This window comes from Abrus precatorius, unplaced genomic scaffold, assembly GCF_003935025.1.
Source record: "Abrus precatorius isolate BTA unplaced genomic scaffold, Abrus_2018 Scaffold7, whole genome shotgun sequence".
Classification (NCBI taxonomy): Eukaryota; Viridiplantae; Streptophyta; class Magnoliopsida; order Fabales; family Fabaceae; genus Abrus; species Abrus precatorius.
Window position 1 is genome coordinate 18,585,562 of NW_020874417.1, and position 24,802 is coordinate 18,610,363.

General features: G+C 35.5%; 1 protein-coding gene, 1 non-coding gene and 1 pseudogene across 2 annotated transcripts; all 3 read right to left on the reverse strand.

Annotated features, from left to right (window-relative positions):
* The window catches only part of LOC113871588, a 135,260-nt pseudogene that overhangs the window by 82,133 nt on the left and 28,325 nt on the right, over positions 1-24,802 (reverse strand).
* Positions 2,022-3,386, reverse strand: LOC113872445 (transcription factor bHLH106-like). Its single transcript, XM_027509996.1, has 2 exons — positions 3,117-3,386; positions 2,022-2,423 (listed from the first exon to the last, which is right to left on the reverse strand). Exons 1-2 carry the CDS (start codon positions 3,384-3,386, stop codon positions 2,022-2,024), a joined length of 672 nt encoding a protein of 223 aa, XP_027365797.1.
* On the reverse strand, positions 9,494-9,600 carry LOC113874016. The gene has a single exon (XR_003506078.1). It is a non-coding gene; the product is annotated as a small nucleolar RNA R71 (small nucleolar RNA).

The window sequence follows — 24,802 nt, forward strand, 5'->3', positions numbered from 1 at the left end:
TTTGCACTTCCCATAACTGCAATTTCTGGCAGAAAATGACACGTATACTCCAATTATAGTCAATGCCAAACTTGACACACTTGTAATAAAATTTTATGTAGGTAGATTCATAAAATTTATACTGAACACCTCTTCAGATGCTGTAATTTTTAACAGCAAACGTCACTTCATTTTTAGAGAGTGACAAATCACTATCTCGCCCTATGCTCGAACTTGAACTAGACTCACTCACAGTATAATCCATTGCAGCTAAATCAATTGTTGAGTAGTGACTAGGATGATGTCGAGCTTGAGATTAGGATTGGAATTGAGATTGCGATATCAAATGTTCATCCAAATTCTGCACATCACACAACTGTTCATCTTCATCATCATCAATGTCCTCTTTTTCATCATTCTCAGTATCCTATTGTGCCACAACAAAATCAAAATCTCTGACCAAGCTACCTTGTCTCATTTCTTGTGGATTAAGAGATAATAGATTTTTAATGTCTTTAACAAAGTGCTCGAAACTTGGAAAACCTACCTCATCATGTGAATTGTGCATGTCATGGTGGGACATCTCAACTAATGGACCTACATTTGATACAGAAGGTGATGGATCTGGGACTGAGCCTCCAAAGCTAAAATGATCACCTTATAATTCGACGAAAAGTTCTATTGTATGAGCTTCAGCAAATGAGTTAAAATAACTAAACATGTGATTGATGTGCTCATCTTTCCGTATTAACCACTTTTTATATCAAATACCATTTTGCCCAATATCAACTGACATCCTGTAGAAAACCTTTGACACTTGTGTATTGTTTCCTTCATACTCCTCCAATATTCGGCTCTCCAACTGTAGCAAAGTAATTGGGGGACGGACAACTAACCAAGCCTAATAGTTGCTACGAAACGTTTCTCCTTCCACTGTGTTTACAATCTCACCATTATAATATATAAGCACATGAACATCATTCTCTCCTATTTTATTGAAAATGCACTTAATTGGTTGATTTTTCAAATAATTTGATGCAAACTTTGGAACCTCTGTGTTTATTTATAAGCGAAGATGAATGGAATGATAATGTAAAGTGGTTGTCGAAACTGAAATATATTAAAATCAACTTTTACGTTAAAAAGAAATCTATTAAAATCGACTTTTGTGTAAAAGAAAAATATATTAAAATCAACTTTAATGTTAAAGAGAAATTTATTAAAATCGACTTTTGCACATATTAAAAGTCAATTTAAATTGACTTTTTTACTAAGCCTAGCTCAAATCTACGTAAGTTGATTAAAGTTAACTTCTTAGTAAGTTTTACATTATTGAAAGTCAGACTTTTGATTTAAAAGAATTTCAAATATTTACCAAAGTCGATTTTAATCAACTTCAACTATAACATTTTTAGGACAAATTTATAATTTTTTTTTTAAAAGAAGACATTCATATAATTAATTTTTAAAATTATTTTATTTAGATAAAAAATCTGGAATTTGAAGTAATGTAATAATTAAATGAAAATGATTTAATAATTGCTCTCCGCAACTCCAAATCGATCCAGATCATAGATTTTAGAAGTCTCTACAGATGCATAGCAATTGCAAGACTACAGTCTGATTGGTCTGCAGTATTTTAATTAAATTACATCTGCACTGAGAGATATGTCATAATTATTTATTTTTTAATAGATGCAGCAAATGTTACTCCAAGAGAAATTAATACATATTTAATATACATTTTAAAGATATTTTTAATGATCATTAAAATTACAAAATTATAGGTAATAAAAATTATATTTATAAATATATTCGAGATTATGCTGTTAAATTTTTTTGTGACAATAATTGCGAGCGTCATACAATTAATGGGGATCTAAAATCTTCGAGGTTGCAATAAAAATTGTTGTTATAGACCAGAATTTGAAATGCTGCTTGTATGTAATCTTTTACAGTTTAAAATGACATGACATAATAATAATTGCAACTGCAATTTAAAATTTTAATTTCATCAGGGTCTAAGCAATGAACTTTGGGTCTTAGAAACGGCGGCGTTTGGATCGGTCGCGAGAATCGGAGCGTTCTACCAAAGACTTGAGCGAGTTGTGCAGAAACTGGATGGATTCAACGCTATGATCTTTATCAGTGGCGACGACAAGAACATTGCGGGTTCTTCCACCAAGCGTTGCCATTTCGGCTTTGAGCGTTTTGAGATGTAAGGACCTAAGAATTTCAATGAGGTCAGGGATGAGGTCAGAGCGATCTTCACAACATAGAGAGGCTTTGAATATGAGCCTTCCATCCCCGTCACCGCTGGTGGACACAACAGTCATCTCGTCCGTCTCCGAAGGAAAGGTTTCAGATTCGGTGATTTTAGATGTTTGATGCTTCAACTCTTTCACCCTTTCGACCACCTTCGCAAGAAGTGAAGCCTTGTCTGTCTGAACCAAAAAAATAGAAAAAGGTACTTCACTTTTCCTTACTCAATTATATGATTAATGTTGTCTTTCTTGAGCATTCGGAAAAGCGTGAGAGAATCCTAGGGAGGAAGAAAAGGGAAAATTATTCTACTTTGGATGATTAATTTTATTAGCCTTTATTCATTTAGTTTCCTGGAAAGTCAGTAACGGTTTTCTTTTTCGTTTGTCCATACGCAAATTTTCTAAGCTCGATTATTTCCAATGATTATGCTATGTAGCCATAGTGGCTTACAGTTTCGACAATATATTTTTTGTTTACATCTTAATTAAATGTATCTTTAATAGTTCCGTGGATTTTTAAGAAATATTTTTGAAATGTGTGTATAAAATAATAAATATTATAGAATTTTACATGTTTAAATTACGAGTGTGTGATAGTTATAGTCTGGTCGGGTGCATATAAGTTATGCCCTTTCCTACTCTTTTTCTTGGCAAACAAACAGCTTTGGGAGGGAGAGAGAAGTAGTTTGGCAAAAGATTATTTTCATTAAAGTTACTATTTTTTCTTTAAAATGCTCTCAAAAAATAACTAACAAAAAAGAAATAATTGTGTTTTAAAAACTTAACGATTGATATATCACTATATGTATGAACTGAAAAAGATGAACTTAACATTTAATGAAGTGCATATAATATGTATACTTTAATATATACCTTGGAACTGCAAGGAAGAAGAGTGCGAAGCTTGTCGAGGTGAGAGTTGATTCTTTCCCTCCTCCTTTTCTCAGCCTCTTTGTGGTTCCTCAAAGCAGCAAGAGCTTTATCATGATGAGATGGTGCATCAGATGCTTCCACAGGGTAATAAGAAGAGGAGCTACAGAAGCTATGTGGCATCGTTGATGCTGAAGGGAAGCCGAAAAACGCAGAGTTGAAGAAGGAATCGTGGGTGTTTGTGAAGAATTGGAAGAGCTCAGAGTTCTCCATATCATAGGTAGATTAGGTGTGAGGTGTCTGAGGGTAACAAGAAAAAGTATGTGTGCGCGCGCGCAAACGCGAAAGGCCGAAAGTTTCAGTTTTCCTAGTGTGGCTTTGATACTTAAGATTGTTCTTTTTGACTCACCCCAGGGAGCTCTTCCCCCAGCGAGGAATAAAATCAAAGCCTTAGACTTGCAAGCCTGGCTTTCGGTGCACATTTTTCTATTCCCTTTTCGATTCAAGGATGTTTCTCAGGATGATAATGCTAATTATTGTAATAGAATGATAATGATTCATTTCTAAGGATAGTATTCTTTAGTGTTTGTTAAATAATTAAAAATAAATTTTAAAAGGAGTAAGATATTGTAAGGTTAAAAACTCTTAATCTGAGTCTTTGATTTAACTTTGATCTAATAGGTTACTTATAATTTATTATTTTACCTTTAGATTTAAGTTAAATAAAAAGTTTGGATTGGATATAAGAATTTTTAAATTTATACTAGTGTAAGAGTTTTTAAACTGGTATAAGAAGATCCTTTTTCATTTTAAAATAATGATATACATATTTTAAATATTTTTATGCATTTTAATTAATATAATTATTAATAAAAATATAATATTTATTAATTTTTAACTGCAACATTCAATTTTTTATCATTCTTATTTAAATAAAGATTATATTCTTTTAATTGAATTAGAAAATAAAAAATAAAAAATAAAAACATAACTAGTGAAATAGATTCAAAATTAAGTTTACAAGTGTGATGCAATCCAATAAGAAGGGACAATTTGTAATCTCCTAAAATTTTAGTATTATATATTTAGTTAATTCATAATTATTATGTATGTAAATTATATAAGATTACTATTTTATTTGATATGAGAATTTAATTGTTTTGTTTATACGTATAATTTAAATTAATTTTAAGTATACACATTAATTTAATTATTTTCTTATGAGTGAGATTAATTATTCTTTAAAAGAATATTTTTAATATGATTCAAAGTTTAGTTTCCAATATATTTTGTAATAACAATTAATTTAGTGCAAGTAATTTATTTTAATTATAACTTAAGCATCAATTGTAGAACCATTGAAATTTTTTTTTTCAACCTTCTTTGGTTTGAAAAAAAAAATTACTTGGACTAGGCCCAAATCATCACAATTCACAACTATTGTAGAAATTAGGACAAGGAAGAGTCAAAATGGGTCAAAGAAAGAGTCTTAAAAAATCTTGGAAACAAATCTCTTTATTCACGTCAAACCACACAAGAGAAGAGAAAACTCTATTTTCTTTTCTTTCTCTCTCTCATTCTAAAATTAACATTTTAAAATTATTTGTTCATTTTTAATTACTTAAAGTGAAATATATAAGGATTATATTTAATTTTAAAGAGACAAAAATTAAAATTAAAACACAAGTTACAAAATTAGTCATAACAAAGAAATAGTCCAAAATAGGCTTTGGAATAGTGACCTTTTAGGACAAATAAATGAATGAATGAAAGCTGAAATATTTTATGGTATTTAGTCTAGTGGAACAGTACCTTGGACGTGCAAAGAGGAGCCCGAAAAGCCTAAGGAAAAATTGCACAAAAATCTTGCAAAGCAAGCCATGATTCAACGTGAATTTTGACCAAATTTGGTGGAAATTTTTGCAACAAACTAAAGACCTAATTAAGGAGACCTGCACGGTTAATTCCACACAAAAGATAAGTCAAAGTACAAGTTATTAATGCCTTAACCAAGCTGAAAAGGAAGAAGTTAATGAGAGATAAAGATAAGTAAAGCAAGTCAATCCTTGCATGATTAGAAATCTTGACAGAAGAATATGACTTAGTTCTCACCCAAGGGAGAGTAAGGAACTATGACAACCTTAGCATAAAGTAACTGTCATGACCACTTTTTTATAAAGGATTAATAACATCATACATCACAGCTCCTAACATAGATTTATTTATGAGATAAAATATATATCACAAAAGATATACTTTTAAGAAATCAACTTCAACATCTCATAGAATAATAGAACCTCAAGGGTATTTTTATATAATCCAAAAATTATATAAGTAAAACAGTTGCTTTCCATGGAACTCAAAATACAAATTTACAAACAACAATTACATTTCTTGAAAACTATAGCTAAATAGTCTAGACATACCACTAAGACCTAGACTAACAAAATAACTAAAAGTTATGAACTTATTTAAAATCACTAGAATCAAATTCTTAGCAAAAGTCATGAATTAGAACAACACTAAGAAGCTTTATAATTAAGTTACTTGAGATGTATATGTATTGAGTGATAAAAGGTAGAAAATACTGAACTTTAGGTTAGAAGACTGATGCAGCGCTACTGATGACAACTACAACAAGAGCCAAACTGATGCAGCGCTACTGATGAATCCATATTTTGACTAATATTTTAGTGTAATTCTAACCCATTTGATAAAAAAAAATGTTAGAAAAAGAAGAAAAACTTAGAAAAAGATAAAGATTGAAGGTTTTCTTTTAATATGTAGTTATTTTAGCATTTGTGGAATTTCTGCTTAGATCTTAAGAAATTAATCTTATTTTTGTAGGAATAATTTGAGCAAAAGTCATGGAAATGGAAGATCAATGGAAAGGAAGAGGAAGAATAACAATTCTAGACTCCAAAATACAAGAACAATGGAATGCAGGCCGGGCGTGATCACTATTGTCAGTGAAAGTGATCACTCCAGAGCTCAAAAAAGAAGTGAAGTCTGGGCATAATGTTCGGAGGGCAAGTGTACCTATCGAGAAGTAATAAAGGGTTCTTTAAATTAAGTTCCCAAATTATCGTCCCACAAGGATTGTTTACCAATTACTAAGAATTTCCTAATTTAATTGTTTGAGCTTCAAATATGCAAGAATAATCAACATAAGAATTTAGAAAATCAATTATAAAACTAAGAGCAAGAAACACAAAGCACGTCTTGGGTACACTTATCGGAAAGAAACCTAGGGCATATGGGTGTTCTCATTCAATCCTTTATGTTATTTTTCTAATTAGATCTAAATCTGATTTTCTTGTAATTACTAATCATTCATACGAATACTATTAATATTCAATGGCCATGCAATATTAATATTCTTTTCTCTAAATTAACACCTTCAATGGTCATGCAAGATATAAATTTAAGAAAGCCTAGGGAGCCTATGAACTTGTTAATTCAATAACGATTAGAAGAAGGAGATTGGTTTGGTCTACCTAATCTTTCATCCTGTTTTATCCTATAGATCTATTAATTAATCGAGGTACGATCGCCTGACGATGTAATTAATCAGGGTTAAGAGTGAGAAGCAATAAGATAAATTCTAATCACGAAATGGAAATCAAATTTAGATTCAATTATCAAAATCTCATAAATTCATAAATAATAATCCCCATAGCCCTAGCTATGGATTTAGTTACTCATGTAGAAAGAAAGCGCTAAAACAGTAAATAACATATCCATAATGAAGAGATATAGCAAACTAGAATATGAGATGAATCTTCGGTCTTCAAGTATGGTCACTTGAAGTTACAGTCCCGCCAAGAGTGTGCTGACGATTCGTACAAGAGGAGTGGAAATGATCTGAGATCTCGAAGGGAAAGTTATGTGTAAATTCGTGCTCAGCCAAAAAGAAGAAGAAGAAGATTTTACGATGCCTTCCTCCCCTTATTTATATAATCTGAACTCTTTTAAAATTGCAAAAGTGACTACCACAAACAAGCACGGTCGTGCATTACATCAAAGCACCCCCGTGCTTCACTGCGCGTGCTTATTGTTGTGATATTTTTAAGCCCATTCATTTGGGCCCAAAATGCACCCAAAATCTACTTGTGGCCTCTTTATATCAAACTGTACAATTAATAAATAAATTAGTGTAAAACTTAATTAAAATAAAGGTCAAATATGAATAAATGGACTGTAAAACAAGGCCTCATTACAGACTTATCACGTAACCACTTTTATCATTGAAACTGAGTGTTCCAGAGAAGCCTTAGAATCAACAAGCTTTGCATAACCACTTTTATCAATAAAAGTGAGCGTTCCAGAGAAGGAAAAATTTCAGAAAACCCTGCGTATCACTTTTATCAATGAAAGTGGATGTTCCAGAGAGTCCTCAACTTGAGTGGTTATGCGTGGCCACTTTTACTCATAAAAGTGTTAACGCACAACCACTCGACCTCCTACGTTGCAACTCTTAGCAGCGAAAGTGATAGTTCCAGACTTCTAGAATCACATGAGCCTCTGCCTAGCCACTCTTATGGAGAAAAGTGACAACGCACTCAATCAGGAATTTCTATAAATACCTGATTAAGCTTAGAACTCAGGGTCTTTTGTTCATTTTCTATTTTTTCTATTAGATTCTCGTTGAGAGAGAGTGAGAGAGAGGATTGGGGTTGAACTTCGAATCTTCAAGAAGAGGGATTGGACTGAAGCTCGTGGAGATGGATTCTCTGAGTTTCTTCTCTTCTTCTCCTTCTTTCTCTTTCTCTGTCACAATGTTTGCATAATTCTTTGTAGTTAGGAGTTTATGGACCTCGAATTGATGCATTGATTTGATTCTTGCTTCTAAAATTTGAGTTTTTGGATTAATTGAGTTGTTAATTCTGCACTTTATATAATCTTTGAATGGGAATTTATTTGATTAATTAAAGAGGAACTTTTGCCAATGGGAATTGGATCTATTCCTCTGATCTGAATTAGAAACCATAATTAGGGATTTCTTAGGGATAAGGGAACTTAATTTTGCAATCTTATGGTTCTAATTCTTAATGCAACTTGAAATTGAACTTCACTTAAGAGATTATGGTGGTTTAGTTGATTGTTAGGGTCAATAAGTTAAGGGATTAACCTTTGACTATTAATATGTGAAACTGATTGTCAATTAACCAATTGCTTGAATGTTCAGAGGTTAAATTGAATTAATATTGATATTCTTGTGAAATAAATTCTGAACTATCCTTCATTCATATCTCATCTCAACACAACTTTCATTCTCTATTTTACTGTAAGTTTAATTCTTTGTATTGTTTTGGTTTACTGCTTGTACATGTTACTACTCTTCCAAATTCATATGACTCAAATAGTTTTTGCTCTATGAAGTGGTAATTGAATTCCTAATTCCCTGTGGAGACAATACTTGGATCTTAAATTTACTCATTATTTGCTGCAATTCCTAGTGCACTTGCTAGTGTTTATTTGCTGCAATTCCTAGTGCACTTGCTAGTGTTTAGAATTGTAACAACAAGTTTTTAGCACCGTTGCTGGAAAATTTGAGTTTCAATATCATTAGTAACAGAAAAATTGCTAGATTGAGTACTTGTTTTCTTAATTTTTCTCTGTAGTTAGTATTACATTCAAGTAGTCTGTTCTGATTTTAAAAGATAAGTGCAGGATACAGTAGACAATTTCTGCATGATTCTGCAATGCTGCATAATTCTGCAGTTGTTATACTGGACTTTGATATGATTTTGCTGATATTTTTCTGCATAATCTTTGTTAGTGTATATCTTAATATCGAATTTTAGTTTAACTTGTTAATTTTGATTTGTATATGCGAGGGAAAAACAAAAATAAAGCCACTTTGGTATTTGATCCAGACATAGACCAAACTCTAAGGAGGTTAAGAAGTGAAGCAAGATTTAAGCAAATTCAAAGAGAGGAACAAAAAAGTTCTACACCACCACCTCAACCCAGTTAGATTCCAAGACAAATAAAGATAGGAGAACAACTAAGACTGAGAACACTAGGGGACTATGCAGTTCCTAATTTACAAAGGTTTAGCTCTTCTATTCTAAGACCTACAATCCAGGCCAACTATTTTAAGATAAAACCTACACTTTTGAATTTGGTACAGTAGGACCAATTTGTAGGAAACCATTCATATGATTCAAATCTGCACATATCTAATTTCTTGCAACTTTGTGACACAATTAGAATTAATGGGGTGAGTGAGGATGCAATTAGACTCAGATTATTCCCATTTTCATTGAGGGATAAAGCTAAGTGCTGGCTTCAAGCTCAGCCACAAGGTAGCATATCAACATGGGTTGAATTGGAACAAGTTCCTAATCAAGTATTTTCCCCTTTCAAAAGCTGCCAAAATCAGAGGAGAAATCACATCATTTATTTAGCAAGATGGAGAGCCATTGTATGAGGCATGGGAAAGATATAAGGAGTTATTGAGGAAGTGTCCTCATCACTACATACCTGAATGGATGCAACTTGAAACATTCTATAATGGAATCAATACAGTAACTAAAACCATGATAGATGCAGCAGTTGGAGGGTCATTGAGTTCAAAAACCTTGATAGAAGCACAACAAATTATAGAGATGATGACTTCTTCAATGTATCAAAATATGAATGAAAGACAAGCTTCAAGGAGAGGAGGATATGATGTAAAATCTATAGAAGCCTTATTCGCTCAAAACCAACTTCAAAATCAATAATTTTCTGAACAACTTGCTGCCTTGACTCAACAAATAAGTAACTTGCAGACTGGTGTGGTTCAAAATTCACAACTGAGTTGTGATTTCTGTGGTGGTGATGAATCCATATTTTTACTGATATTCTAGCATAATTCTAACACATTTGATAAGAAAAATATATGAAGAAAGTAGAAAAACTCAGAAAAAGAGAAGGAATTGAAGTTTTGTTTAAAATTGTAGCTATCTTAGCAATTGTGAAAATTTTGCTTAGGAATTAAGTTTTTAATCTTGTTTTTGAAGGAATAATTTGAGCAAAGATCATGAAAATGGAGGCTTGATGACAAGGAAGAAGAAAGAAGCAAGTCTGGACCCCAAAAACACAAGAACAAGAAAGTGCAGACTGGGCGTGATCACTATTGTCAGCAAAAGTGATCACTCCAGAGCTCAAAGAAGAAGTGAAGCCTGGGCGTTACCACTTTTATCATTAAAAGTGAGGGTTCCAGAGAAGCAAAATATCAGGAAAGCTCTGCGTAACCACTATTATCATCGAAAGTGAATGTTCCAGAGAGCCTTCAACTTGGCGAGTTGCGCGTAATCACTTTTTCTCATAAGAGTGATCACATGCAACCACTTGAGCTCTGCGTTGCCACTTTTATCAGCAAGAGTGATAGTTCCAGAGAGCGGTCAATATCAGGAAAGTTACGTGTGGCCACTTTTTCTCATAAAAGTGTTAACGCGCAACCATAAACCTTCTGCATAGCTACTATTTCTCATAAAAGTGATGACGCACAAATCTGGGAAATTTTATATATATCAGAAACGTTTCAGAATTGGGCGATTCTGTTCATTTTCAGTTTTGTTAGTTAGATTCTCGTTACAGGAAATGAGAGAGAGGAGTGGGGATTCGAATCTTGGAGCTTCACGAAGAGGCATTGGAGTGAAGCATCTTCCATGGCGATTCTGAGTTTCTTCTTCTCTTCTTCTCTTTCTTTTTCTTTCTCTGCTGTTATGGCTGTGTAATTTCTTCATAGTTAGGGATTGTAGATCTGAAACGAACATGTTGAATTGATTTGGATCTGGATTTCAAGTTTTGAAATAGATTGAGTGATTGATTCAGCACTTTATGTAGTAATTGAATGGAAATTTAGTTAACTAATTTAAGAGGAACTCTTGTCAATAGAAATTAAATTTGTTCTTCAGAACTGAACCAATCACCGAGATTATAGTTTTCTTAGGGATAAGAGGCTTTGATCTTGCAATCTTCTGGGTTCTTACACTTAAAGCAATATTGAATTGAATCAGATCTAAGGAATTAGAATGGTTTAATTGAATGTTAAGTTCACTGAGTTAAGGAATTAACCTCTGAACAATATAACGTGAAACTGATTGTCATTCTTTCCAATTGCTTGCTAATTCAGAACTTTATTGATTAAACATTGGAGTTTTAGTGAAGCAATTCCCTAGCTATGGTCTCTTTCTCTGTTATCACATAACTGTTTGTTCATTGTTCTGCTTCTGCAAGTTTCTTTTACTCCTAATTGTTCTGGTTTGCTGTTATTACATGTTACTACTCTCCTTCGAATTTCGAAAAGCTCAAATGGCTATAATTCTATGAAGTGGTACTTGAAATCTAAATTTCTTGTGGAGACGATATTTGGATCTTAATTTTACTCATTACTTGCTACAATCCTAGTGCACTTACTAGTGTTAGATTGCAAACAACAGGTGGCAACCATGTGAATGGAGCAGGTGATCCCACAGTTATAGAACAAACTGATCAAGTCAACTATATGGGCAATTATCAAAGGCCACAACAACCATATCCACCTGGTTTCCAGCTCAATAACAATAAAGGACAACAGTTTTCAAAGTGGAATCCACAGAATTCTAATGTAAGAGGGAATGCAGGTTCTGGACCTGTCCCAAGTGCAGCTCCTCAAGTTCACGAGTAATATTTTCAAGGAAATTCTTCTGCACAATTCCAGAAAAATCAAGGGTACTCAAATTCAAGACTTTTGAGTGAGAAAGTGAATGAAATAGAAGAAACTCTACTGCAGTTCATGAAGGTGACAGAAACTAACTTCAAAAATCAAGAAAGTTCTATAAAGAAGTTAGAAACACAAATAGGGCAATTGACTGAGCAACTTGCCAATAGAGATGAACGAAGGTTCCCTAGTAACACAATAGTGAATCCAAGGGAGCAATGCCAAGCCATAACCACTAGAAGTGAAGCAGTGGTTTCCAGCCCAAGAAAGAAAAATGAAGTCACCAATTCGAATAAAGAAAGTGAGCTGAAACAAGAAGATTTTGAAAGTGGGAAATACACTATGCTGAAGAGGGGAAAAGAAGAAGAAAACTGCAATAACAAGCAAGAAAAAAGGGGCAAGAAGCAGAGATTTGAGCAGGCCTGCAAGAGCAATTCAAGTGGCTACCATTTCCAAAGAGAGTACAAGATCCTAGACAAGAAAAGCAGTTTGAAAGATTCATAGATGTGTTCAAGAAGCTCTAAATTAATATACCATTTGCAGAGGCATTAGAACAAATGCCTTCTTATGCAAAATTTATGAAAGAGTTCTTGTCTAAAAAGAGGAAACTGGATATGGAAAAATTGGTACCACTCACTGAAGAGTGCAGTGCCATTTTGTAGAGAAAACTGCCTCAAAAATTGAAGGATCCAGGTTCATTCAGCATACCCTGCTCCATTGGAAATTCCACAGTTGGAAAAGCTTTGTGTGACTTGGGAGCTAGCATAAATCTAATGTCTTTAGCCATTATGAAGAAGCTGGGAATTGAGGAGGTGAAGCCAACTGGGATTACAGTACAATTGGCTGACAGATCATATACATATCCCTATGGAGTGGTAGAAGACCTATTAGTCAAGGTAGACAAGTTCATATTCCCTGCAGACTTTGTTATCCTTGATATGGATGTAGATGCAAATATCCCTTTTATTTTAGGAAGGCCATTTTTAGCAATAGGGAGAGCTTTGATAGATGTGAAAAAAGGTGAATTGATATTAAGAGTACAAGAGGAGAAAGTCATTTTTAATGTATTTGAGGTCATCAAACATCGAAGTGATGATATGAGCTGCATGAAGATTGATGTAGTAGATGTTGTGATACCACATTCCTTGGAAAAAAATGAGAAAATGATGAAAGTGCAGTCTTGGAAAGCACATTAGCTGCAGTAAAATGTAGTATTCATGAAGAGCAAGATGAGGAAGTGAAAGATTGCATTTTGCAATTAGATTTCCTTCCCTGTATGAACAAGGAAATAAACCAACTCAAGGAAGAACTACATCAAGAAGAAGAGAAGAAAGATGAGTCAAAGGTGGAGCTCAAGCAATTACCCTCTCATTTGAGGTATGTGTTTCTTGAAGAGGGCCATGACAAACTTGTAATAATAAACAGCAATCTGAGGAAAGACCAAGAAGAAAAGCTCTTGAGAGTTTTAAGAGAGCACGAATTTGCACTAGGATGGCAGATTTTAGATCTGAAAGGTATAGATCCCTCTTTCTGCATGCATAGAATTTTTTTTGAGGAGAATTACAAGCCTGTTGTCCAACCTCAAAGAAGACTTAATCCAACTATGAAGGAGGTAGTGAGGCAAGAGGTGATGAAACTACTAGATGCAGGAGTTATTTATCCTATTTTGGATAGTTCATGGGTCAGTCCAGTTCATGTGGTGCCCTAAGAAAGAAGGTATAACTGTTGTTCCAAATGAAAAAAATGAAATAATACCTACTAGGACAGTAACCGGATGGCGAATGTGCATAGATTATAGGAAGTTGAATGATGCATCAAGGAAAGATCATTTTCCTCTTCCATTTGCTGACCAAATGCTGGAGAGATTGGCTGGGTTTGACTATTATTGTTTCCTAGATGGATATTCTGGTTACAACTAGATTGCAGTTGACCCAAGAGACCAAGAAAAGACAGCATTCACTTGTCCTTTTGAAGTTTTTGCATATAGAAGGATGCCATTTAGGCTGTGCAATGCTCTAGCTACATTTCAAAGGTGTATGATATCCATTTTTCTGATATGATTAAAAGAATTATAGAGGTCAAGACTGTGCAATGCAGCGTTGTCAAGACTCAAACCTTGTGCTTAACTGTGAAAAGTGTCATTTTATGGTATAAGAAGGGATAGTCTTAGGACATAAGATTTCAGCAAGGGGAATGGAAGTGGATCTTGCAAAAGTATAAGTAATTGAGAAGCTGCCTCCACCTGTAAATGTTAGAGGAATAAGAAGTTTTTTGGAACATGCTGGATTCTATCACAGGTTCATTAAAGACTTTTCTAAAATTGCCAAGCCATTGAGTGAGTTGTTGAGTAAGGATATAGATTTTGTTTTTGATGATAAGTGCTTAGTGTAACATCCCAAATTTCTGTCTACATGGCAGAGAGTGTTAATTATTAATTAGTGACTCTTTAGTTTGATTTTTAGTACTCTAGTTCAATTCTTGCTACAACTGTTTAATCATATTATGTTCCCTGCTCGCATAATTATTTCTCCCAGGGTGTGTTTAGTTAATTTCGTATGTGTATGTCTATATGATTATGTGATGAAGTTACCTTGACTTAACCCAAGGTTAGTGAGATTAGCCTGGGGGTGAGATAGTCTTTTGAGTCAGATGAATGGACCCTATTTCTTTCATTCCCCTGATGATTGTTATTAATGTTACATAGTTCTTTTAATTCTTATTACTTGATTGTGTGATGTGCTTTCTTAAATTTAAGTGGAACTGCACGTGTAACTTTCTTTATTTATATTGAATGTTCATTAGGTTCTAATAGTGGATGTACTTAAGTCTTCCATTATTCTGGTACCATGCACACTAAGTTAGACCATTAATGAGAGCCATCATCTATTTTTTTTTTTTACCCTAGAAGTCACGTGTACTACAAAGGACCCAAGAGGCAAGTTTTAATCTTTCCTCATTTAGTGCTAATAACCGAAAATTCATTCATGTCCAGGGGTGGGGAGAATCGAATTTAATAGCCTAGGATTCTAGCCCAAATTAAGTATACTTAATGCAATTCCATTGTTCCAGGTTACCCTAAATAAATACAGCCGCCACCTCTTAGACTGCCATATTTTGATTGGATCTTATTTAAAAACTTTCTTTTTTTTATATATATAGTGCAATCGAAAATTTAAAGCCCCAATCCTCTTCTAGAAGGAAACTTTCCATATTCTCGGCACTTACACATAATTGCCACCCTATTCATTAATGCGCCTCATGATTTTATTTAATACCCCTCTTTTAAATAAGGTAATCAGATTTTCGTTATTTGTTTATGTAGGAAAGAGAAAGACACTGGCCATAATGACCTAGATTCTGAGCCTAAATAATTACACTTAATACAATTATCAATTCCCTAGTTACTCTAATTAGGTGTAGACGAGGATGGAGTTTTATTCCTTTCCTTAATTATAAACTTTCCATATTCTCGTGCACATTTAATTAAGGTAGGTTATTAATCATAAATTAGCGAGAATCTTGTAGTTAATTAGAGAAGATACCCTTGCCTTTCCATTTACTCGAAGAAACCCCCCATTTCCTCATTTAACCGCCATTAAACTCCCTTAATTACCCACCTATATTAAATACCATAGGGGAGTGAAAAGGCGCCTGCTTGATTCCCTCCACATTAATCCAATCGGTTACATGCATTTAGTGGGCGTGCCAATCAGCTTGAAACGTTCCACCTGAGGCAATTAATTCCCCAGAACCGTGCCTGACATCAACTATATATATTCCTTCCTTAATTACCTTGTATTTATGGTAAAACCCTAGGGATATTTGTGTGAATGCATGGCCAAAAGTGGCGCCACCTTCCATCAGAAAATTTAAGTAGCCACCCTGCATTAATTGCATGGCATTACCAAAAACAATCAATCATTCACATTATTTTGTTCCTAATAACCATGTTTTAAATTGCTTAAAACCGAGGGGCCTCTCCTGCCTCATTTAAACCATCATTAAAGTTACCTAATTTACCTCTTAACCGCATTTAACCTCATGAGAAAAACAAAGGAAAAACCTACTCAACTTCCTTCTGGAGTTGACCTAGCCGCCAGCCTGCACTTAATGTACAACCAAAAACTTAGCATCATATTTATGGAAATTATGCTCCATTAATCGCATGCAATTATTTCCTGTTTTATGGTACTGGCCACACGTCCAAGGCAAAGAGAAAGGCACAACCTTTCACTAACCACTCAAAATAACATCACCCTTTTTAATTTGTGGGACACGAAGGGTTTGAACCCGTTTCCCTCCACAACAAACCCTAGCCGCCAACATGCATTAATTACCCACTCTTACCTAGGTCAAACCCCCATTTCTGTTACTCCATCATGACGAATGGCGTGTGGAGATGTGTGGATCACCTACAGCTTGCTTCTTTTACACTCTGTGCATTGAATGCTTTTGAGAAGGCGCATCACCTGCACCTGGACACCATGAGACGTGACTATTCAAGTGAGAAGGCGAAAGGGTGTGTCACTTCGCCTAACCTAACCCTAAAACCCTTCTTGTGCAACTCACCGCCAGCCTTTGGAAGACGAATGGGCAAAGCTTTAAGCCACACTATATAAGAACACCTTCTAATCCTCACGCGCCCTTTTTCCCTTATTTTCAAAAACACTCTCAACCTCACCACTTCTCTTCTCTCTCGACACATTCTCACCCTCTCACAAAACCTTTACTCACCTTTTTCTTTGGTGGACAACACACTCCATCATCAACCTCAAGGAGGCGACAAATCACCAAGGACTCAAGTTGTGATCAAGATCCTGCTAGTACCAAGACCAAGCCTTCCACTCTATCTCTCTTTCTCATACCAAACAAGGTTAGGGGAGCTCTTGTTTGCGCTTGAATGCATGTGGTTGTTCGTTAACTTGTAAACTCTGCATGCACTCTCTTCTTCTTGTTTTCGTCTCCGACCTTCATCAATTAAAATTTCATGCAAACCATTTTCCTTCATCTCGTGGTGATTCTATTTGAATGGTGTTTTAAAAATCCATGTTTTGTAACTTGCGTGAACTTGATTGAGGTTGAAATAGTTTTACATGTTGATAATATTGAAATCTTTGTATGAATCCTTGTGTTCTTTTCAGTTTTCATCGACTACCCTTCTTCCTTTTTGTTTTAGCTGAGAAATTACTCACCTTTTTCTCTCGGTTTGGCTCTGTATGACCAAGGAACCCTTTTTCTTAACCATGAAAGAATTCTCCTACCACCTAATCACTATTTTACGAAAAATTTGTGGTAGAAATAAGTTGCATGTGTGATTAAACTTGCGGTTATTTCCATGATTCTTTGATGATTATTTTGTTTGCGAAAGTACATTTCGACTATGATATTTTAACGAAATTTTTATAACTATCTCCATCTTCTCTCCTTTTCTTTTATTCTCGGACTGTGGACGAATGGTTCTTCTTTTCTTTGAACGTACTAGCTCTTATGAGCGTGGATTTGGTTATGTGGTTTGCGACCTTTGGGAATTTAATGTGCGTTCAAAAACGGTGAAGCGAGAATACGGTTACGAAACTCTTATGTGCATGATATGGAAGATGGAGAGTCAAGGTCACAGTTTAGCACAGCTGAGGGATGTGAGTGTTCAGGTTCGAGGGAAGGACCTTGGGGGTAGTGGAGGGGGGTTGCCCCAATGGTGCGGAATAGCTCACCGCGGCCGGGACACGTCGCCATCGAAACCTCCACTAATCGTGACGCGAGCAAGCATTACCGAGGATCGTGGAAGGGCTCGTTCCTGAAGGACCAAAATGGTCAAATGGGATAATATTCCTGATGGATTTCATACAATGTGTGCTTGTAGGGAACGAGGGCCTCTGATCACCTTGACTGGAGGAATGGTAGGAACAAACTGAGGAAGTAGTGACGTTTTAAGCGTTAGTGTTTAAATTATGTTGCGACGAATCTCTGTGACTTTGCCTGCATTTTGTAACTGTTTATTGGACATTTTGTTATGACTGTGTGTTTATTGAAATGTGACTTCATAAGTGCTTGATACTACCCTGATTTTCTTCCTTACTCAATATCTGATGACTGATTGTATTGGAGCTCACCCTTTCTGTTCGTGTTCCATTGTTGGGTATTTGTGTGTATTGCATGACTGTATGACAGATGGACCCTCAGCGAGTAATGATATGGGGAGAGGACTCCGACAAGAAAGCAGTATGGAGATACGACCAAGCCACGTGTCGTCTCGTATACCAGGGGATGGTCTCCATGACCATAGGGCCTCTCACTGAAGGCGACTGGAAGCCTAGCTGGAGTGACCACCTTTTTGCAGACGTCTCCGTACCTCTACCTTCAGAACGGAGTATTATAATCCACTCACCCCCTTCTTCTCCACCACTGCCATCCACCTCGAGATCGCCACCGCCTACCATCGGTTGGATTGACAGTGACCCGGATGACTTGCCACCCTCTCCTCGCCCTCAGCCTGTGGATGTTGCACCTGATTCTGATGGAATGGAATCTGATCCTAGTGAGGATTCCTTTCCACCAGAGTTTTATATGTAGATGTTTTATTTTTTTTCTTTTGTCATGGATGAACACTGCTCTTAAGTTTTATACTTTCCTTTCTTTTTGGGGGCTGTTTATAATTAATTTTGAAATACTGAATCATGAGGTCTTCTCATTTGTTCGTTTTACGATGATTTACCTTGAACCGTTTACACTAGGGACGTATATGCACAAAATCAAAATTTTCTCCCTATTTACATGTCTCTCATTATGATTTCAGAATTCCATTCCACGAAGCATGTGATGTTGAGCACTCACCTTTATCTCTTTCATAAAAAGAAATTAATTTGAAGAAATTTCAAGTACACTAGTAAAACGTAATACAATATGCATGATTTGGTAACGAACAGATTGAATGAAGAAATGAAGGATAATGTACCCTCACCTATGAATTAAATTGTGAAATTGTTGTTTAGTTCCACACTAATGTCGAATGAATAATTCCTTGTTCATGTTCAATTGGGTACACTATCTTAGGGAAGTCTAAATACATATATTTTTAGGAGATAGGATCTTGGCAGTAATTTAGGTGTTACACTTAGTAGTTTTTAATACTTTGAAAGAGAAATTAATTTCTACACCTGTACTTGTTAAACCAGATGGGGAATTGCCTTTTGAGTTGATGTGTGATGCTAGTGATGTAGCTATAGGAGCAGTCTGAGGCCAAAGAAAAGATAAGAAACTGCATGTCATTCATTATGCTAGTAGAGTTCTGAACACTGCACAAATTAACTACACTACTACTGAAAAAGAACTCTTAGCTATAGATTTTGCATTTGACAAGTTTCGGTCTTATTTGATAGGGTCCAAGGTTATAGTATACATTGACCATGCTACTCTTAAGTATCTTTTGTCAAAGCAGGATGCCAAACCCAGATTATTAAGGTAGATCTTACTTCTCCAAGAATTTGAGTTAGAGATAAAGGACAAGAAAAGGAAGGAGAATGGAGTTGCTGACCATTTGTCAAGATTACCACTTAAGGCCATACCATTTGAAGTGGAGCAAATAAAACAAGAATTTCCAGATGAGAGCTTATTCAAGATTGAATCCTAGCCATGGTTTGCTGATATGGCCAACTTTAAGGCTACACATCATGTTCCAAATTGGATGAGTTGGCAGCAGAGAAAAAAAAATCTTCCATGACAGCAAATATTATGCGTGGGAAGATCCTTTGCTGTTTAAAATTGGAATAGATGGGTTGTTGAGAAGGTGTATACCAAAGGAAGAGCAGGAAGATGTTTTATGGCACTATCATAGCTCATAATATGGAGGACATCATGGAAGCTCAAGGACAGCAACCAAAGTCCTGTAGTTTGGACTTTTGTAGCCCATATTGTTTAAGGATGCTAAGAACTATGTGGAGAGATGTGATAGATGCCAGAGAATGGGAAATATTTCTAGGAAACATGAAATGCCACTGCAAAACATACTTGAGGTAGAGCTATTTGACATGTGGGGGATGGACTTCATGGGTCCTTTCCCTACTTCATTCTCGAATGAATACATGTTAGTAGCAATTGACTATGTGTCCAAATGGGTGGAAGTCATTCCTACCAGATCCAATGATGCAAGGACTGTTATTTCATTCATCAAAAAGAACATTTTCTCAAGGTTTGGAGTGCCCAGAATTTTGATAAGTGATGGAGGAAGCCATTTCTACAAGAAGTATCTGGAATCAGTCCTAAAGAAGTATGGAGTAAAGTATAGAATAGCTACACCCTACCACCCTCAAACAAGTGGCTAAGTAGAGGTTTCCAACAGAGAAATAAAACAAATTTTAGAGAAGGTGGTAAGTAGTTCAAGAAAGGACTGGTCCAAGAAAGTGGATGATGCTTTGTGGGCATATAGGACAGCCTTTAAGACACCAATTGGCATGTCTCCTTATCAGCTAGTGTATGGAAAGGCTTGCCACTTACCAGTAGAGCTAGAACATAAAGCCTTTTGGGCTATAAAATGGTTGAATTTTGACCAAGTTGGTGCAGGAGACAAAAGACTGCTACAGCTACATGAATTGGATGAATTTAGACTCAATGCTTATGAAAATGCCAAAATATACAAGGAAAGGACTAAAAAGCTGCATGATAGATTTATTCTGAAAAGGGATATCAAACCTGGGCAGTCTGTGTTACTTTTCAATTTAAGGTTGAGATTGTTTCCAGGGAAGTTAAAATCTAAGTGGTCTGGACTTTTTGTGGTGAAAGAAGTCTCACCATATGGTGCTGTACTGATAGCAGATCCCACGGATGGCAGAGAATTCAAGGTGAATGGGCAAAGACTAAAAATCTATCTTGGAGGTCAAGTAGAGAAAGCAAAAATGTGCATGAAACTGGTTCCTCTTAAGTGAGGAACATTTAATGTCAACCTAGTGACATTAAAGAAGCGCTTTGTGAGAGGCAATTCACATTTCTAATCCATTTTAAGCTTTTTGTATTGTTTTAGCATTCTACATTTTATTGTTTACAATTTCTGCAAGTCAATTCTGTGAAGTCTATTTTCTGAGGTGCATTTAGGTACTTAAATTGAGATTCAATGCCTAGAGTGTATATTTGAAGGTTTAGAGTGTGACAATTGAGTTAATGGAGGTTTGAAAGGTAATTAACTAATGAAAGAAGTTACTATGTTGCAGGGAAGGAGATACGCAGAGAGGAAATCTTGAGGTTACCCTTTGGAGTAATCACTTTTACTGATAAAAGTGATCACGCAGAGGCATCAAGGTAATACACTTCTCTAGAACACTCATTCTCACTTATGAGAGTGATTACGCAGAGACAGATAGGAAAACTAACTCTCTGGAACGCTTCCTTTTACTGGCAGAAGTGACTACGCACAAGTAAGTAGACTTTCAATCTTTGTGCGTTACTCCTTTTATAAAAAAAAATTGTCACGTGGCTGTGTGTTATCACTTTGCCCAGCCACAGTGATAACGTACCCCTCACCCTGAAAAATTAACTCTCTGGAACGTTCACTCTGATGAAAAATAGTGATCACACTGGAACTTTTAATGACATAACGATTACTTTTATCCTTAGAAGTAACCACGTGCTCACGCTTGCCTATATATATTACTAATCATGAACATACACACTCTTTCACTCTAGAAATCCCTTTTCTCTCTGAGCTTTCTTTGCACTCTCAATCTCTCTGTGGGTCGACAAGCAACAACAAGATTTTCTCACTCATTTCTGCATCTCCCTACAAGGTACGTATACCCTCATTTCTTTGAAACTGTGGATTAGGGTTTTTCTGTGGTTGATGTTTTTGGGAAATCATTTGGGGGTAATGGTGCACTATTCTGATTATATTGATAGGGCATTACTCTGAATAGGGTTTATCTGTCATGTATGAATTTTTAGGGAAACTAGAATCTGCATTGTGTTATTTCTCTAAATAAAATCTGCAAAAATTCGTGCAACCTAAATAGACATTAGTGAAATATTTGATGAGGGCAATGAGACACTATTCTAATATTATTCTGAATAGGAATATGGGATTGGAAATCTCTGAAAATGAATATTTGAAATTACCTGTTGTTCTGAAATCAATTCTGCATTATTCTGAGAAAATGTTCTCTACCAACAATGAGGGAGTTGCATAACTGCGCCTTAAAATTGGTAGAAACTTGTAAAAATCCCTCTACATCACCCTATTTTTCTGAGAAAGGTTGCACTCAAAACTTACAAAATTAGGGATATCAATTTAAAACTTTTTGGATATGGTTGTTCAATTTTTTGCACCTGTGCTTTTCTATCTGCATACTGATATGCCCTGTTCTGCTAAAATAGTTTTCTGCTGAAATTACAGAGTGTGTTGAAAAGTTGATTGATAACCTGAAATGATTCTTCTGCGTTAACATGAAATGTTCTGAGAGTGTGGACATTGAATTTATATATTAAGAGTTAACATGTTCTGGTTGTCAATGCTTAATAATGTGTAGTGGTACTTGTGTATAGTATGTTAACTCATCATTATAGCAGAATACATGTTATGTTGTTAGAAGAAGGGAGTTTCTGTAAATTGTTTGATTGAAAATTCTTCAGTATAGAACTTTATACTTAGGCAACTGGTGTTTTCCAAGAAGTTAACTTGCACATTTTTATTATTTCTTGCAGAAACTAAAAAAAAATGGTTAGAACTTCTATGAACACACCAATTGGTTCCTCTAAGAAGACCCAGGTTCGATCTTCCAACAACACTCCAAAGAGGAGATCCAACAGGAATATCCAAGCTGGATCCACAAGAAACACACCCAAATCAAAGAAGGCCAGAATAGATGGTGCCTTAGCTTCAGCCCTAATTGAATTATGTGATCCAAGATTCAAAAGTATTGCTCACGAAAACTTCTTCAAGGCCAATATTCTGAGGAGGAAGATTGTCCCTAACAGAGCATTCAAAATTGTTGGGGACAATTATCTTGAATACAAGGAGAGGATCCAAAAGATGGGATGGGAAGTCTTCTGTTTTGCAGCTGGCCTAGGATGGAGGGAAATAACCCAGGAATTCTATGCTAATGCTATGAAGTTCAAGGAAGACCAGTTCCCTAGGTTCAGCACAATGGTAAAAGGTATGAGTATAGACTTCTCACCTGCCAATATCAACAGGGTACTGGACATCAGTGCTAAAAGACACCCTGCACAGCTAGACTTCAGCTCATTCAGGAAGAGCCCTGATATTGATTATGTGCAGATTTTAAAGAAAATTGGCAGGCCAGGTACAACTTGGAAGTTGAACTAGGCCAATAAGCCAAAATGTATAATTACCAAGAACTTGCTGCCTTTTGCCAAGGTGTGAAGCATGTTCATCATGAACTCTTTTATGCCAGTAAAGCATAGCTAAACCTTGGCAATGAAGAGGACTGAACTGCTATTTGGCATAGTCACGGATATGTACATTGATGTGGGGGAGATCATAAGTGAATGCATCCTCAACATCTTGAAGACAAAGAGGAATTCACTGGCCTTTCCTTCAATCATCACACTACTCTGTGAAGATGCAGGGGTAGAATTTGGAGAATATCAAGAAAAGATTAGATATGCCCCTCCCATCTCTGCATCCATGGTGAAGGAAATTTATGCCACCACTTCCTGCACCTCTGCAGCTCTCATCCCTTCCCAATACAATAAGGAGAAACCAATGCTGATGAAGGATGCATTAAAGCAGATGGCTGAGAAACAAAATCAGCTAGCTGAAAGACAAACTAAGTTGTACAGCAGTCTCAAGGCTGGAACCATGCTGCTGGAGTGTGTACTGCTTAACATTGGTCAAAAATTGGGAATGACCAAAGAGGAGATGTACGACACACCTGATCTGGCAGAATATGCCCAATGCCTTCGCTCCTCAGTGTTTAAAGATTTACCCATTTATAAAACACACATTCCACAGCCAGTAGAGGAAGAAGTGGTAGAAGAAGAGGTGGTGGAGGAGGAGGAAGAAGAAGAAGAAGAAGAGTCAGAGGAAGAGGAAGATACCTCAGAGGAGGAAGATGGAGCAGAAGAATAGTCTAGGATTTTAATTCTATTGTTTTTAATTTTAGCTTTTGTAAATTTTAGCAATTAGCAGTTTAATTTCTGTAAATGCAGTTAGTTGCCAGAACAATTTTAATACTTTGCAGTTGTAATGAAATTCAATTTCTTTTAGTTTTAGAATTCTGCAGTTTTAATTACCTTACTTTTCAGATAATTGATAAAATTTTGGTGTTTTGTACAGAAAAATGTCACAATTACGTAGCACTCACACACAATGGAAGCTGACACTTGCACAAGCTGCCATGAAAGGGGAGTTTCATTCTCTACCTCTTATTCATGAGTTAGCTTCACATTACACTGAAATGTTTTGAAAAACACAAAAATATTATGGTAGATATTAAACTACTTTCTGTGAATCAAATGAAGTCTAATTGATAATTCTGTGAACTACGTTTGAATTTTCTTTTTAAGTTGTTTTTGCCATTCTCAAAATGAGATCACACTTGTATTTTCAAAATGAGGCAGTCTTGCCACTAGGTGCATATAATTCTGTAAAGTGAAATGTGAGTTCAGTGATTAACATGTCACTTATAAATCCCTAGTGAGACTTGAGCTGCATGCTTCTTTTTCATGTGCGATTAATCATATTTTGCTGCACCATCTAGAACTTGCCTAGTTTCTTGATTGGATATGCAAATTACAGTTTTCACATATATGATGGAGGCCATGTTTGATTATGCCTAGTCAGCCTAAATGCCTTCCTTTACGATTGACTTTCTTAGTTCACTCCTTTGAGCTTAATATTTCTTTTCTTGAAATTACCTCATTATAAGCCTTGCTGAAAAACCAATTTTACCATTCAAATGAAAAGAGGCATAGTGAGTTTAATAAAAAATGAGTTTTAAAACTATGTTTGAGGTGACATCCACATTTTAATTGCTTGAGGACAAGCAATGTT

Bases quoted from the DNA above. Each gene is read 5' to 3' on its own strand.
- LOC113872445 (XM_027509996.1), bottom strand. From the start codon at position 3,386: ATGGAGAACTCTGAGCTCTTCCAATTCTTCACAAACACCCACGATTCC. The intron at 2,424-3,116 runs GTATATATTAAA...TTTTTGGTTCAG, and splicing joins TTCTTCCTTGCAGTTCCAAG to ACAGACAAGGCTTCACTTCT.